This window comes from Gobius niger (genome assembly GCF_951799975.1).
Source record: "Gobius niger genome assembly, chromosome: 13".
NCBI classification, from domain to species: domain Eukaryota; kingdom Metazoa; phylum Chordata; class Actinopteri; order Gobiiformes; family Gobiidae; genus Gobius; species Gobius niger.
This window is the reverse complement of record NC_136864.1, coordinates 7,624,946-7,642,085: the sequence shown is the minus strand read 5'-3', so window position 1 is coordinate 7,642,085 and position 17,140 is coordinate 7,624,946. Positions and strand designations below refer to the sequence as shown.

Sequence of the window (17,140 nt, the reverse complement as noted above, 5' to 3'; positions counted from 1 at the left end):
ACAACAACAACAACAACAACAACAACAACAACAACAAAGAAAAGATTTATTTGAGCATGATCATAAACATGAGAAGATGCTTTTTTGTTATTTTTTATTTACCAGACTATAGAGCTCATTTCCTTGCTTGCCTAAGTCAAATGGCAAATTTGCGACTTTCCCTCCACAAATACCTTTTTTTTCTGGCAATTTCCATCACACAAATTTGTGATTTTTTCAGGCAGATTATTATTATTTTTTTCAAAACCTTGCATGTTCCAAAATCTCGTACATTTGCAACCATTTTCTCATAGAATTGCAGGTTTAAAGAGGGGGTATTATACTTTTTTCAATCACATGGCACCAGTCTATATCACACTACAATGATGACGAAACCTTCTGTTGGTCTGTAAATGCAGTAAATTAGAATAACTGCCTTGTATAAAATTGCTCTCTCAAAATGGCTGTAGTGAATGTCTTGAAATAGGCCTCTGTCTCTTTAAGAACCTCTGGCCCTTTCTGACACGCCCACACGCTGTCTGTGGCATCAGTGGGGAGGGGGTTCTGCTGAGGAGCAGTGGTTGGTTACTCGGCTGGTGACGAAAGCTCGGAGGCGTCTCCAGGAGGTGGGGGCGTTCCTAGGAGGACTCAGGCAAACCTATCCCTAAAATGGCTGCCATCAGAGTTTTTACAGATTACTCAAAAATACGTGAATGTGCCAAGGCAACACTTCAGGCATGTTTTCAATGAGGGAATGACATAATAACATGATGTAAAGCTTGAAAAAGTCGATTTTGCGTAATACCCCCCCTTTAAACGCAAAACTCTTTTTTATTGGTTTCCCCCGTCACTAGATGGCCCTAATGCGCCGTCGTAAATAACTGCGCTTTCCGTGCTTTCTGTCCTCCTCGGGCTCCCGCAGTCTGCGACAGGCGGTGACGTTGCAGCAGAGGAGGAGTCTCGTGTTAATCCAAACATCGACAACGTCTAAACACAAAATATCCCGTTTTTACCCGCATTTTCGTGCCGATAGTGTTCCCCGAGTCCCGCTATGGCTGCCCAGAAGATAAACGAAGCCCACGAGCACATCGCTAAAGCCGAAAAATGGTGAGATGATCATTTATTACCCCCCCGATCGCACGTCGATTTGTTTTACTATAAATGCAAGCTAGCTGTGAGGCCGTTTTCATTCAAGGCAATGCGACATTTCAGCAAATTATGTCTGACTTAGCATGAATTGTTGTGCTAGCTGAATATTTAATGAATTGTTGCGTAATCGTGTGACAAAGCTGTATTACGCGTTTGTAAATGAATCGTGTCTCTTTTTGAAGCCTAAAAACCAGCCTGACCAAGTGGAAGCCAGATTTTGACAGTGCTGCATCAGAGTACTCCAAAGCAGGTAAACAAAAATGCACCATAGCCCATTGCCGTGGTTCTGAATTTGACTAAGGGGTTGTTTTATTTTAGCTGTGTGCTTCAAGAATGCCAAGCAGTACGAGCAAGCGAAGGATGCTTACCTGAAGGAGGCAGAGTACCAAACCGAAAACAAGACGTATCCTTAAGTTCACATATGTACGTTTGATTCAACTGATTTTTTTGGGGTGTAGTTTCCTTGACCTTCCCCACAGGCTCTTCCATGCAGCAAAGTAAGTAATTGTCATGCATATTATACTCATTACATGTTTAGTCAGCCTTGGTAAAGTTGATATAAAGGCTTGCTGTTCTGGACACGCAACGCTTATACAGAATAGAAGAGGAACTGATTGCAATCAAATTAAACTGCAACTAGTACTGTATTAAAAACATCACTACTACATAGGGTGAGATAGGTAAACGTTTAGGTACTGCTGGTGTCAAAACATAAAAGTATGGAAATATTACTTCAGGAAAATCCACTGTTACCATGGAGATTCACCATGTTTGTGGCTGTTAGCGTACATTTTCCACAGACTGCATACATTAGCTAAAAACAGTATAGCTAATGTATACAGCAGCTGCTGAGTCACTACTGGTAATCACATCTAATACACTGTAGTTTCCAATAACTCTAGTATTTTCCCTTTTAAAGGAATAGGCCACCGTTTTTACATACTGAGATATGTTCTTACCTTAGCTTTGACGAGTTCTTTAGGACCTGTCTGGTCTTCACCCGTGCCTTCAATCATGTAAACACAGTGTAGACGGCGCAGACGGCGTTAGCATTTAGCCTCTCCCTCTCTCCTCTATAGCTCCAAAACTGGTCAAGATAGAAGCTACCAAGCTCTTCCACGTTTTCCCTATTTAAATATGGTTACGTGAAGTATTCCACTACAAAGTATAATTACACAAAATTAAACAATGTGGATTTTCTAAGCGGATAAAAGGGGAGACTATATTGTAAGGCGTAATAATACCAGGAGTAGTTCGAAATGACATCACAGTCCTGAACTCTCCTGGTGGTGCAGCGGTTAGTGCTCGTGCCTCACGGCTCGAAGGGCCCTGGCTTCGATTCCCACCTGGACGGGGCCTTTCTGTGTGGAGTTTGCATGTTCTCCCCGTGTCTGCGTAGGTTAAAAAACATGTGCAATAGGTGAATCCTCCAGCCCATTCCGGCAGCTCACTGCTCAGCGACATTAAGGATGGGTCAAATGCAGAGGACAAATTTCTCTACAGAGATTAATAAAGTATAACTTAAGTTTTGATGCCTGTTGGGTCCAGGGACAGCGTTAAAGGAAGTCACTTGGTTGCTTTAGTTTATTTAAGGATTAAATAAACATTTTTGATCTGTTTTCTAGTCTAGATGACAAATATTTTAGTATAGGTGTAGAAAAAAAGTATCATTCATGCATTACTACATTTACTACTACATGGTACTCATTTTTTTACTACAACTACTCCTACAGAAAAATTGCATGTGGGTATCCTCCTAAAATCGTGCTGCCTTACAGTAGAAACAGCTTGGAGGGTTAGTGGAACAATTGTGCCTTCCATGAAAGGTTTTCATATATTTTACATGGATTTTTTTTCTCTCATGGGTGTATTCTGTGGTCCTCAACTCATCTATATATTGATTTCTGGAAGGCTAATACAGATTGATGGCTTGTTGCAGCCATCATTCTGCTGCGTAAAGCAATACCTGGAGTACAGGCACTACGTAGGAGCAAACGCTAGAATCCACTGTTGAGAAATGTGGGAAACTTTATACTTAATGAACTCTGATTATGGTGTAAAACATTGTAGTTTCCCTTACTTGATGAAATTACATAGTGTTTCTTTTATTCTCTCCACAGGGCGATAGAACAGGCAGGCATGATGATGAAGGTGAGTTTAGTTTCAGAATCACAATACAAATGTTTTTGAAAGCAGGTCATTTTGGTAACTTGAGCTCGTATTGTCTGCTGTTCAGGAACAAAAGAAGATGCCTGAGGCCATTCAGCTAATCGAGAAAGCCTGTATGATGTACATGGAGAACGGGACTCCAGACACGGCTGCTATGGCTCTGGACCGGGCCGGCAAGTAAGAGCAAATACATGTTTACCATAGGATCCTGCTGTCAGAGGTTACATTAATATAATTACCCAATTACCCATCCTTGAGCAAGACACTTCACCTGTATTAACTGTAGTGTCAGAGTATACACTGTTATGATTATGAAAGATGAGCTTTAAGAACCCCAGGGTGAGACGGGAAACTATTCTTGAACGATTGTGGGATTTTGACACTGATCTTTGTTTTGTGGTGTTTTATGAATGAATTACTCCAGGAAATAGATCAATAATAAATCAACTACTTCCACTAGAGTAAGTCCACTACATTTTGTCACAGGTCTAGAGAGGATTCTTGAAATGAGGGCCAGTCCAAGTCTCGAAACGATGTGGACTTTAACTTTAACTTTTTCAGCTAGAAATGTAATTAAATATTAACACTATATAATATAATATGATCTGGAAATGATGAGTTTAGAAACCAAATTGCATGAAGCTTAACTGGCCTAAGTCGACAAGAGATTATCAAGTTACATAATTATTCAGCCTTTTTGAATCGCATGTCTGCATATTTAAACCATAGACTGGATTACCACACTGATGCTTCGTCCATACATGTTTCTCAGTGACTGACCTGATCATGTTTTAAGCCTTTTGTGCAGAGATTAAGACAAATTAAAATGTGGATCTCAGGGTTTCCGTCTTGGTTGCAGTGAAATTGAGCAGAGGATTGTGGCTTACGTTGTTGCTTCTGCTATTTTTTATTTTATTTTTATTTTTTTACCATTCTGCAACATAACAATACATTTGTTCGCCCTCACAATTCTTCTTCTCCTCCTTCTTATTCTTCGCTTCCTTATTCCTTTTCTTCTCCTTTCTTCTTCTTCTTCTGCTTCTTCTGCTTCTTCTTTCCCCTCCTCCTTTTTCTTCTTCTTCCTTTTCTTCCTCTTCTTCTTCTGCTTCCTCTTCTTTCTCCTTCGCCTTCTCCTCCTCCTCTGTCTTCTTCTTCCTCCTCTGCTCCTTCTTCTGCTCCTTCTTCTGCTTCTTCTTCCTCTTCTTCCTTCTCCTGCTTCTCTCCTTCTTCATCTTCTGTCCTTCTTCTTCTTCATCTTCTGTCCTTCTTCTTCTTCTTTCCTACTTCTTCTCTTCTTCTTCTCTCCCTCTTCTCCTTCTTCTCTCCCTCTTCTCCTTCTTCTCTCCTTCTTCTCTTCTTCTTCTTCTCTCCTTCTCCTCTTCTTCTTCTTCTTCTTCTCTCCTTCTTCTCTCCTTCTTCTTCTCTCCTTCTCTTCTTCTTCTCTCCTTCTCTTCTTCTTCTCTCCTTCTCCTCTTCTTCTTCTCTCCTTCTCCTCTTCTTCTTCTTCTTCTTCTCTCCTTCTTCTCTCCTTCTTCTTCTTCTCTCCTTCTCTTCTTCTTCTCTCCTTCTCCTCTTCTTCTTCTCTCCTTCTCCTCTTCTTCTTCTTCTTCTCTCCTTCTCTTCTTCTTCTCTCCTTCTCCTCTTCTTCTTCTTCTTCTCTCCTTCCTTTTCTCCTTCTCATTTTCCACCTGTCCTCCTTTTCCATATCTTCTCTCCTTCTTCATCTTCTGTCCTCCTTCTTCTTCTCTTCATCTTCTGTCCTCCTTCTTCTTCTCTTCTTCTTCTGTCCTCCTTCTCTTCTTCTTTTACTCTCCTTCTTCTCTTCTTCTTCCTCATATTCTCTTTTCCTTCTCTTCTTCGTCTCTCCTTCCTTTTCTCCTCCTTTTCCACCTCTCCTTCTTCTCCTTTTCCACCTCTCCTTCTTCTCCTTTTCCATTTCTCCCTCTCATTCTCCTCCTTCTTATTTAACCATGAAGTCCCTGTCGCTCATACAGTTTATTGCTTAATAACTGACCTTTCCTAAAATCCATGGTTTATTTTCTAAATCGTTAAACGTTCTTGTCCCAGACTTATAGAGCCCCTAAACCTGGAGAAGGCTGTGGACTTGTATCAGAAAGCGGCGGGAGTTTTCGAGGTGAGTTTCCAAATAAAAAGCAGATGAGAGGCGTCTGCTTTGTATCAGGACTCACACATGTTTCCCTGCAGAACGAGGACAGACTGAGGCAGGCCGTGGAGCTGCTGGGGAAGGCCTCCAGACTCTTGGTGCGGTTGAGAAGGTAACGTTACAGCAAAAAGATGATACAGATTTACATGTTACCGGTTGTTGCACAAACCGTAAACCAGCTAAACCTTCCGATCTCTTGTTTGGTTTTTCAGGCTGGACGAAGCAGCGGTTGCCATACAAAAAGAGAAGAACATGTACAAAGAGATCGAGAACTTCCCCATGTGCTTCAAGGTGAGTCACGCGAGATCAGTCATTTCCGTCAGTGAGCAGCTGTTACTGAAGGAACTTCCTCCTGATTGACAACCAAAAGTAGCTTTGAAATAGGTTGTATTTATATGTAAGAGTGTCAGACAAGAAATATGATGAATAGCTTTCAGGATTGTGTGGTATGTAAGGTTTGTTCTGTAAATATTCCCAAAACACACCAATTTGGCATCTTTTAAAGTGCATATGACACATTAGACATAGTAAACACAATTATATTTAAGATTTTGCTAAAGATTGTACCCAGCTTTCTTTAGTTTGGCCATTTTTGTGATGTTTATACTAGTTTCACTTCCTTATTGGACACTGGCAGGAAGTGACATAGAAAGAGGCAAACAATTTTAAACTGTTGCCGTGCCGACCATGTTAAGTCAATAGAAAATCAGTCAAACTGCTGTGGAGCTTCACCTTTATCTATGTCACTTCCTGTCACTTAAAAATTCAAATAAACATAACTTTGCTGCCCAATATTTCTTCATTTAACTTGCTGCTTCAGTGAGATAGCGTGAGAAATATGCAACTGATGTTATCCTTCTAAATAAGTCATATTTTCAAACGCACTTAAATGAAATACTAGCTTTGTAATGACAGTAATAACTATTGTGTAATGTTGATTTATTTTCAATTGCAAAAACTTTGTGTTTTTGTGCGTTTTTTTTATCATAAGTCAATTGGCTGCATAACATCATATCACAACAACACCGAGATGACTTCCTGTTTCAGTCCAGCACGCCAAGATAAAAGCGGCATCTTATTCATTTGTTCAGCAGTTCATTACTTCAACTTTCTTTCTGCCAAACTATTAACAGACAAAACACTTAAAATGTGTGTATTTAATTATATTCTTGTAATGTTGCAAGTACCAGCTGAACTAATCAATGAGACGAACTGTGTGCTTTTATTTTGGCGTGCTGGATCAAAACAGGAAGTCACTTCTTGGGCGCCGTTGTTGTGATTTGAGGTTATGCACAGAGTCCATTATCCAGTCAGAAATCAGACTGAGCCCCAAACTTAGGGTTGCCAGACACTGTGACAAAAACAAGTCTCGAAATTAACATTAAACGACTTCTTGAGCTCATGCTGTAATGTTGTTCCCTCGTCAAAAACAGACCTGGACTATTTCACTTAATTCATGCTGTTTTGAAATGTATCTTCTATGGTGTCAGCGTTTCGTTCTGTATTTCCTGGATACAATTGTGTCATTGTTAAAACCCAAAACTGTCCTCCACATTTTCAAAACTTGCATTAAGACACATTAAAAAAAAGTCTTAGAATTAATTAAGGCAAAATCAAGGCCTTAAATGTCATTAACAAGCATTGAATTAGATTCTAACTGGCTTTAAATCGATATTTGTTGGAAAATTAAGACATTGCTCAACATTTTTGACTGTTTAAGTTAATAAAAAAATAATAGAATTATGGTCTAAAACATATTTAGGTTGAATTTTGGTTGAAAAGTTGCCAGTTTCATCAAATTCTCTTTCCCTTGTTTGATTAAATGTTTATTTCTGCGTTTGTGGTATTGAAATATAGTATGTGGGCCTTAAAAATAGCATTAATTTTGATTTGCTTCTGTCTGTATTAACCCTGGTCGTAGTTGTTGTGCCTTTTTATTAAATCACAGACTGTATCCTGGTAACATTACCTTCAAGCAGCAAACATCATGTAGGGTTTATTCTAGTGTTGACCAGCAGAGGGCAGCAGTGACTCTGCCGTCTCCACTTTAACAAACTCTTTATTGTTTCAGAAAACCACAGCTCAGGTGCTGATTCACCTTCACAGAGCGGACTTTGTGGCTGCTGACAAATGTGTCCGAGAGAGCTACAGGTCGGTCTATAACACACATGTCCATAACTTCACTTATACTGATCTATTTATTTAGTTTTTTACATTGTCAAATTCTACTTTCCGCCATTATCATATGCATCAGATCATTTAAAGTTTGTATTCTACTGACAATGCATTATTTGTTATTGAAAGAACATTTTTTATTTGAAGTGTCCTGTGGGTTTTGTATCTGGTCACAAAAAGCTGAAAGTTTTGTGACAATCCAGAACTCCAAGATGTAATAACATAATATAATCCACTAAACTCGAAATGAACTCCCCCTTTGATACATTACATCCCACCTCTTCCCCTCTGACGTGCCCTGACCCCCGTCCCGTCCTGGTTTTGACCCGTCTCGTTACCCCTCAGTCTGCCCGGATACAGCGGGAGTGAGGACTGCATCGCCATGGAGACGCTGCTGCAGGGCTACGACGAGCAGGACGAGGACCAGGTTTACCGCGTCTGCAACTCGCCCCTGCTCAAGTACATGGACAACGACGTGAGTCCCCCTTTCGACCCTTTTACTGCAAGCTACGTACTGTGGAAATATATTTTAAATACTGTTTATTAGCTGTTTATTACTCCAAACTGCTCAAGCATGGACAATGACCTAAAGCTAAAAGATTAAAAAACTCACTGCAAAAAAAACCTCACTGATCTGACGACTCGAGACTCGATAAAACTGCATAAGAAGGGGCTCTGTTGGTCCATTTAGACATGTCTTAAAGATGAAAGGAATTTTAACTATACTGAAGACTGCAGTGGCTTTTATGTTTGTTGATTGACTTTCCCAAAGAGCTCCCTTAGTTTTATTAATTTACTCCTTAAAGGTCGAGGAGGCGCTCCTCTATTCCCTTTTTTTAAATGGACCAAGACGTGTGGCTCGACATGGCCTTGAGTGTCCATAGATACAGACGGCATCTCTGGAATCGCCCATATATGGTCATTTTTGAAAACAGTTAAGGGGGAAAACAATTTTGAAAATATGTATATTTTCTCTAATTATTCAAAAACGACTGTAACAAATGCTGAAATATGAATATAGTTTCTACTAAATAAAGAAACAAAGACATGGGGAGGAGCAAAGTGGTTCAACGACCCATAAATACATGAATAACGGAGAATGCTAACTTGATGCTACATGTTAGCATCGGGCTAATGCTAACGGTTAGCTAGCGCTTGCTACAACTGCCGTTTTTCACTTCTACTGAACAATCTGTTGTGAGAAACTATCCATATGGGCCCGATTTACACTGGACTTTATTTTTATGTGATAAATAAGTTCATATTCCACCAGAAAATGGCTAAAAAGAGTGGAAAATTGCGTTTCTCTAAAGATTCTATTTTCCCCCATCGGCGAAGCCACGCCCCCTTCTATGACGAGACGCCGTCTGTATCTACGACCCGGGACTAGACTTGATGCTTCTCCATAAAAAAACATGTTATGAACAGTTTCTCTCTCGCACATTCACACTGGTAAAGCTTCGGTGCTGCAGAGCCGTGTTACCTCAGGGTTTCCGCGGGGCATTAAAAGTCATTAAATGAATTGTGCCAAAATCAAGGCCTTAAAGTATTAAATAGGCTTCAAGCTGGCATTAAATCTGACTTTATTGAAAAATGTTGATATTGCTCAACAAGTTTTACAATTCTTCTTCCTTTCCTTCTTTTCTCTTCTTCTTCTCCTTCTACTCCATTTCTTTTCCCTTTCTTCTTCATCTTCTCCATTTCTACATCTTCTTCTTCTTCTTCTCCATTTCTTCTTCTTCTTCTCCATTTCTTCTTCTTCTCCATTTCTCCTTCTTCTTCTCCAATTCCTCTTCTTCTCCATTTCTTCTTCTCCATTTCTTCTTCTTCTTCTTCTTCTCCATTTCTTCTTCTTCTTCTCCATTTCTTCTCCTCCATTTCTTCTTTTCTTCTTCTCCATTTCGTCTTTTTCTTCTTCTCCATTTCTTCTCCTCCATTTCTTCTTTTTCTTCTTCTCCATTTCTTCTTCTTCTTCTCCATTTCTTCTCCTCCATTTCTTCTTTTTCTTCTTCTCCTCCATTTCTTCTTTTTCTTCTTCTACTTCTACTACTACTACTACTACTACTACTACTACTACTACTACTACTACTACTACTACTACTATTACTACTATTACTACCACTACTACTCACAGGAAGTCCCTTTTGCTCATACAGTTTCTTGCCTAATAACTGACCTTCCCTAAAATGCATTTTTCCCCCAAATTGTTAAACAAAATGACCAAAATCATGTTGTTTTTTGCACTTTCTATTGCCTGTTTACAGCACATGCAATACAAATGAACTTGACATTGATCAATTTAATGAAATATTCCATCCCACTTATATCAGCAACAGCAAAGGAAATGTCCACATCTGAAGTGCAGCGTGTGAATGAGCAGAACGTGAAGTTAGTCGGTGTAAGAGCAGAGGATTCAGAGAGAAAAATAAACCTTTTTTTAATTCTGTATCTCTGCCGCCTCACAGTATGCAAAGCTGGCCATCTCCCTGCGCGTCCCGGGAGGAGGAGGGAAGAAGAAGAAGGCTGCGGCTGCTCCACAGGGGGGCGCCAGCGGTGCTCCGGCAGAGGAAGAGGACGACTACGAGGGTGGGCTGTGTTAACTCTCGGACTGTCCCGCAAACAAAACCACCCGTGTGTTCAACGTGACAAACTTCCAACTACTGTATGATGCCTGTTTTTATTTATTTTTTTGCAAAAACGACAACAGCAAATGGCAGGAGGCGCAACAAAATCCACCTTTTTTATTGAGTTTTGTTTATTTTGATGTAATGAAAATGATTCTTTATTGTTAATAATGCTCAGTGATGTGAGTATGAACGGCTCTTGCTGTAAAGGGAGTCTGGTGTTTTGTAAAAGCGGCTCTGAGGTCTTTGGAAACAGCTTAGGCTAAGTTATAATGAATTTGAAGGTCCCGGGTTGGATATTCACACCAGATAAGCCTTTCACAATGGAGCTTTAGAGCGTAATGACAAGATTACTTTGTCCATGAGCTTTATTTAAGACAAAGGAAGAAAACACATTGATGTTTCTTCTTAATAATCAACTATATGTCTGTCATAAGTTAATACATTCAAAATAAAGTGGGTGTATTATGCAAAATCAACTTTTTAGGGCATTTCAAAGTTGTTCTCTCATCAAAAACAGACCTGGAGCTGGGTTTTGAGTCACTAGCGCATCATTGAGGGATCTTTGAATCTTCCCCAGAGGCTGTTCTTATCTCCATGAACAAACGCAGCAAAAACACAACTTTATCTGAATCTCCTGCTGAAGTAACAACAGATAAAAGGCCAACAACTGTTTGACCTAATTCGAATAATATAGCTCACCATTTCTCCAGGCAAAATGAAGATATTTTTATATATAAATTGACCTTCATTGTGTATAAGGAAAATAATTTGATGATTAATACCAGAAAAGACTTGCTAGAGTAAATGTAATATTTACTCTCAGATGTTTAAAAAGAGCCCTGTTGTCGGCTCTACAGCAGGTTAAAATCAGTAAAATCCCATTATAGTGAATAGGGCCAAAGCTTCATAGTACCCGGAACTATCACTTAACAGACATATAGGCCCGGGGTGGGCAAGTTTGCTCGGTGGAGGGCTCTCCAGTCGAGAAGCTTTTAGATTTGGGTAAAGCCAAACTGGCGATAATGGTTAAAGTGGGGGGTAAGACGTTTTTAAATGGCATTTGATCTCTGATTTGAGTAATAATATTCCTCAAAGTCATTTTGAGGGCCAGAGGCTTCATGATGGGGGGCCGGATTTGACCCCCGGGCCTGGCGTTGCCTATCCCTGGTATAGGCTGTGACCTTTTAGATTTAGGTAAAGCTGAACTGGAGAAAATGTGCTTGGTTAATAAATGTAAAAAGCCTTTGGGAGCTCCTTAGAACGGGCGGTGAACTTGAACTTCACGGTAAAGAGATCCTAGTTGGAGGATAAGCCTATTGTTTTATGTTGTTAGAGAAGCCAAAATATAAAGGGAGAGAATACAAACCCCTGTATGTGCCTCCCTTTAGTTAACTCTGTCTAAGTCACAGTTATAAATGAAGCCCCTGCCTGTTTTCCCAATAGCAATCGAAAGCCTCCACCACTTTTACAAAATACCCCGCTGTCCCTTAATGATATGTAAATGTGCTGTCCGTTTGTGTTCTGCTGTATATTCCGCTGTGTGTGAAAATCGCTATAGATCTATATATATATATATAAGAAATCAAAAGTGCATATCTAAGTGTTGGTTCGTGTATAGACGTTTGTACAAAGTTAATTTATTCAGTATTCACGGCTCTCACGTGGCCCGGCAAAAAAACTAAAATGTTACAGGAGCAATACTACTGGACACTATACAGCCTTGCAAACGCATGTATTCGGATGATAAGTACAACTATCAATCAAGTACTCACATGGGAATGGCGATTATTAACCACATGTAGACTGTTATGATGTTTACCTCGCGCCGCCGCCGTGAACTGCAAATGTCCTTGGAGTCGGTGTAAAAAGGGAACAATGTTTTCATTTGTTAATGTTGTTGTGCATCTGGAACTCTGTAAATTAAACTGGTTGAAATGACTTGAATTCAGAAAATGATTTTAGTGGATTAGATTAAAGTTATACCGAGATATTTGGACTTTTGTTTGGGCACGTTTCTGATTTGGTCTGATTTGTGGAAAAGTAAAAACTTAAGACATGGACAACGTAAACAGGCCAAGTAGAAAATTACAACATTAATTACAAATTAAATAACCTAAAACAGTTCAGCCTTTTTCTGTGGCTGTTGTGTTTAGGACCTAAATACCACAGTCCTCAAAGAAGGTTCTTGAGTCGTCTTCTGTACTCTGTAGTTGAAGTGTTGAACGTTTCGCCTCTTCATCCAAAAGGCTTCGTCAGTGACACTCAAGTTTCAGCTCAGTCCGCAGACTAGACATAGTCCACCCCCCTCTATTAATGGCTACTTTCCCCTACATCTGTGTAGTTCTAAGTCTAAGTCCTAATGACCAAACTCACACCTGTGTTTCAGTCTGAGCGGCCGTTTGGGAAATTCGACATTTACATGGAGATCGGCCATCTTTGCAGTTGTTAGCATACATTTCCATAGACTAACAATAGCTTAAAACAGTATAAAAAGTGGTGAAAAAAATCTGTGGAACAACTCCGTTAGCTGCTGAGTTACAGTGTTAATTTTGTCGACTAAAATATTTAGTCTTAATTTTAGTCAAAGTGTTATTTTTGACGACTAAAATTGGACTAAAACTAAATTAAAGGTTTTTCATGAGACTAAAACTATGACTGTCCAGATATTTTAGTCGACTAAAATAAGACTAAATAAAAATGAAAAGGAGAGACTAAAATCATCCAAACTTCTATTGACAATCTGAAAGAGCCTCAGATCATTTAAATTCACTGCCAAATGAACAGGTCTGAGCTTTGTTCATGTGGAAGCAGCTCCATGAAGTCGAGGACCTGATTAAATATGATTATAATGAACATTATAAATGCAAAGTCCACTAAATTCGTCTTAAATTTAGTCGACTAAATTTACTTGCAATTTTAGTCGACTTAAACTAGGCTGAAATTGAAAAGTTTTTTTAGACTAAATCTCGACTAAAATTAAATTACATTTTAGTCAAAAGACTAAAACTAAAATAAAATATGTTGTCAAAATTAACACTGCTGAGTTACTGCTGGTAAATACATCAATGTCAATGTCAATTTTATGTCTAAAGCACATTTAAAAACAACCATAAACACAATAAAACTTAAACACTGGTAATATATAAAGGCACAAACTGTGTCTGGTCCGTAGAACCGAAAGCCAAAGCAAAAAGATGAGTTTGTAATTTGGTTCTAAACTCCTCTATAGACTGAGCCGAGCGTAGAAGAATGAGTGAGAAGGCTCGGTCACCTCGTCAAATCAAGCACAACATGGTGTTTTAATGTGTGAAAAACAACTCCAGTATTTTAACTTCTAAAATCTCCATAGGTTTATGATTGCTGCTAATCCCATAATGCTTAGCGATATGACATCACATTCCCGAACTCTATTGATGTGTCCTGGGCTGAGTTTCAGCCTCGTTAGCATTAGCGTTAGCATGACAGAGCCCTCCAGGCCGCAAAAATATTTTTCCTAGGATAATTGGTAAATGGTGGTTGCTGCTGTTTGGTTTCTCCAACGTTGTCGTCTTCTACTTTGATTAAATTCAGTCATAAATATCGTCAACGTGTGAAGTCATCTAGATTAGGTCACAAATCTCTCAAAATTGAGGACCTTTTGATATAGGAATTCTCAATAAAATCCATGAAGAGCCAAACTAAGACTATACTCCAGGGGCGGACTGGCCATATGTCCATTCTGGAAGAGCACAGAAGGGCCACTGGCTCAAGGGCCACCGGTCTGGCCTCTCACTTTACCTTACCCCTACCCCCGGGCGAAACCGAGCTTTACCTAAATCTAAAAGCTTAACCTCTTAACTCCCGCCTGAACCGAGAGGATCTTTTTCCTCACGTCATCAGATTTTTTTTCCATCATTTTTTTGTTGGGTATTCAACTCATTTTTGTAACTAATTTTTTTGGGTCATTTTTGTCACATTTTTTGTCATTTTTTCGTTTAATTTTTGTCATTTTTTTGGCAAATTTTTTATCAAATTTTTGTCACATTTTTTTTATTTTTTTTGTCACTTTTTGTGACATTTTTGCCACTTTTTCATCAATTTTTCGTCACTTTTTCGTCAAACTTTTCTCACTTTTTTGTCACATTTTCATAATTGTTTTCGTCTCAGTTTTGTTGCTATTTTCACAGCTTTTTTCCAGAAGCTTTTGGACTGGGGTAAAGCCAAACTGGAGAAAAAGTGCTCGGTTCAGGTGGGAGTTAGGGGCTTAAAAGAAAAGCATCCAAAAACAAAAATGCGCTGGAAAAGCAACAAAAAAGTGACAAAAACACAACAAAATGTGACGAAAACTTGACGACAAAGCAATGAAAAAAAGCGATGAAAAAACAACAATAACATGAAAAAAAAAAGAAAAACAAGAGACGAAAACACAACGAAAAAGTGACGAAAACACGCCAATAAAGCCACAAAAAAGTAATGAAAAAGGAACAAAAACATGACAAAAATGCAGCAACAACGTGCCAAAAAGCTACCATCACTTTTCTAGATTTCTAGAAGCTTTTAGATTTGGGTAAAGCCGAACTGGAGAAAATGCTCTCGGTTAAGGCGGTAAGAGGTCAACATATGTATTTGTGGAAGTGTCGCATTTACGCTAATTTGGGCCAGGCTGACCACACAGTCCAGGGCTGTTTTTCAGTCCCAGTCCGCCCCTGCTATACTCTGAATTCAAGTACTTTTAACAAATACAATCTTATAATCTTTTGCAGTGTTGTGTGATTCCTGAAGGTAACTTAACGAGATTAAATGAAGGGACTTTCCGTTCATTTGCGCGGCTGCTGCTGACCACGTCTTGTTCGCTCCTCGAAGTCCACTCTCTGAAAACTTTGCATCAATAAACATTTCCGTTGCGTGGCGTTCTATGGTCTGTGTACATTTTCTTAAACGAGTTAGCCCGCATCTTTTCCATATCAGCGAGAGCGACTGCAGGTCCAAAAACAGCTCCTGACGGGACGTGCCCCGACTGCGCGGCTTCCTCAGAGCTATTTGTGTTAATGCTTCTCTGCTCTCACGCCGTGTCCGAGACGGACAAAGGCTCTACACACGATTTTCTTTTCTAGTAGTGGAACGAAATTAGTTTTGTCCTCCTTTAGTATATTGCAAAGTCAGACACTTGTGGGAACAACATGATGCATCTAATGATAATGCATTTGTATCAACTGCTCGTAAAATCCTCCTCCTCATCAGCTCAGCGGTCAGTACGAGCTGCTGCCAAACTCCTTTGCACCACACTCCATTATTAAGGGGAGACACTACAGGCAAAACTCAATTTTTTCAGTTTTCAGGTTTTGGGCCAAATTGGTCTCTGAACACATAAGCTTTCACCCGGAAACCAAAAATATACCAAATCTTCACAATAGCATGTTTAAATATTGTGCTGATTCAATGTTCCCCCATAGACTTATGTGGGACAAAGCAATTTCAAGGGCCTTTTTCTCAAAACACATTTGAAACACACTATGTTCACGTCAGTCGGACCTAAAGACTTCAAATTTTCCAGCCTCGGACTGAACAATATTTGGAAGATTTTTTCAGAGGGATTTTTTATTATTTAATCCCTAGCCCCATTTATTGAGCTTTGAATGTCAAAAAATAAGGCGAAAATTACATTTTTATCAATCAATCAATCAATCAATCAATCAAATTTTATTTGTATAGCGCCCAACAACAACCAGAAGGTGCCCAGAGCGCTTTCCAGGATAAAACAAGAATCACAGTAGACAACAATAAATACAAAAACACATAAAAACAGCAGTCGGTGGCTCTGTTTCGAAAGCTTTTCTGAAAAGATGTGTCTTCAACTGTGATTTAAAAACACTCAGCTCTGTGATGTTTCGAAGCTGTACTGGAAGTGCGTTCCATAGCTTTGGGCCTTGCGCGGTAAATGACCGGCCTCCAAACTTTTTGTATTTGAACTTGGGAGTGAGAGGGAGGTGTGTTCAGAGGAGCGCAGAGTTCTGGCTGGTTCGTAGACCGTTACTAATTCAGCGAGGTAGGCCGGGGCCAGACCATTGATGGCCTTAAACACAAACATCAGGACCTTAAAGTCCACCCTAAACGCCACCGGGAGCCAGTGGAGAGAGCGGAGGACTGGGGTGATGTGTGAGCGTCTGGAGGTGTTGGAGAGGAGACGAGCTGCTGCGTTTTGTACCAGTTGAAGCCGATTGAGGAGTGATTGGTTCAGTCCAGTGTAGAGGGCGTTACAGTAGTCTATCCTCGAGCTGATGAAGGCATGGATGGACATTTTTCCCCTCTGAAAAAGTATAGGTAACTCATTTATCAATAAAATTAAAATTTGAATGTAGCTCTATCCATTAGTCAGATTTCGTCGCCGAAAAGATGGGAAATTTGGGGCATTTTTAGGCATAAAACACCATGTTCTTATATGAAAAGATAAAATGACAGAAAACTTGTGATGTATTTTTTTCTCACATTTATGCCAGTGATCTACAGCAAAAGCTTCAAATTGATATTTGTAAATTTAAATTTTTTCCCTATTCACCTGCAGTGTCTCGCCTTAATGAGAACCACTAACATGTGACTGTGTTCAGCCAGGCCACCGCGGAGGTCTTTTTGCAATGTGTTTAAATGGTGTTGTTCAAATGAGGTATCAGCTAAGCCACACATGCCTTCTGTCCCTACTATTGTTCCGGCTAATGGGCGTTCATTGGAGAATAAAACAGGTTAACTGCTAAGATCTCATCCTAGAAGATAATGGAAGACTATTTTGGAACAGAAGGAGCTGCACAGGAGGAAGATGAAGGAGCTGACCAGTGCTTACTTTACTTAGGGCTGGGCGATACATCATCCATCCATCCATCCATCCATTTTCTTCCGCTTTATC

At 39.6% G+C, this 17,140-nt stretch overlaps 1 protein-coding gene across 1 annotated transcript; it reads left to right on the top strand.

Annotated features, from left to right (window-relative positions):
• Nucleotides 1–897: 897 nt before the first annotated feature.
• napgb (N-ethylmaleimide-sensitive factor attachment protein, gamma b) lies at nt 898–10,334 on the top strand. Its single transcript, XM_079569874.1, has 12 exons — nt 898–1,086; nt 1,311–1,378; nt 1,447–1,531; nt 1,608–1,625; nt 3,249–3,279; nt 3,365–3,474; nt 5,365–5,431; nt 5,503–5,573; nt 5,674–5,752; nt 7,533–7,612; nt 7,982–8,111; nt 10,102–10,334. Exons 1-12 carry the CDS (start codon nt 1,031–1,033, stop codon nt 10,234–10,236), a joined length of 930 nt encoding a protein of 309 aa, XP_079426000.1. The 5' UTR covers nt 898–1,030; the 3' UTR covers nt 10,237–10,334.
• Nucleotides 10,335–17,140: the final 6,806 nt, after the last annotated feature.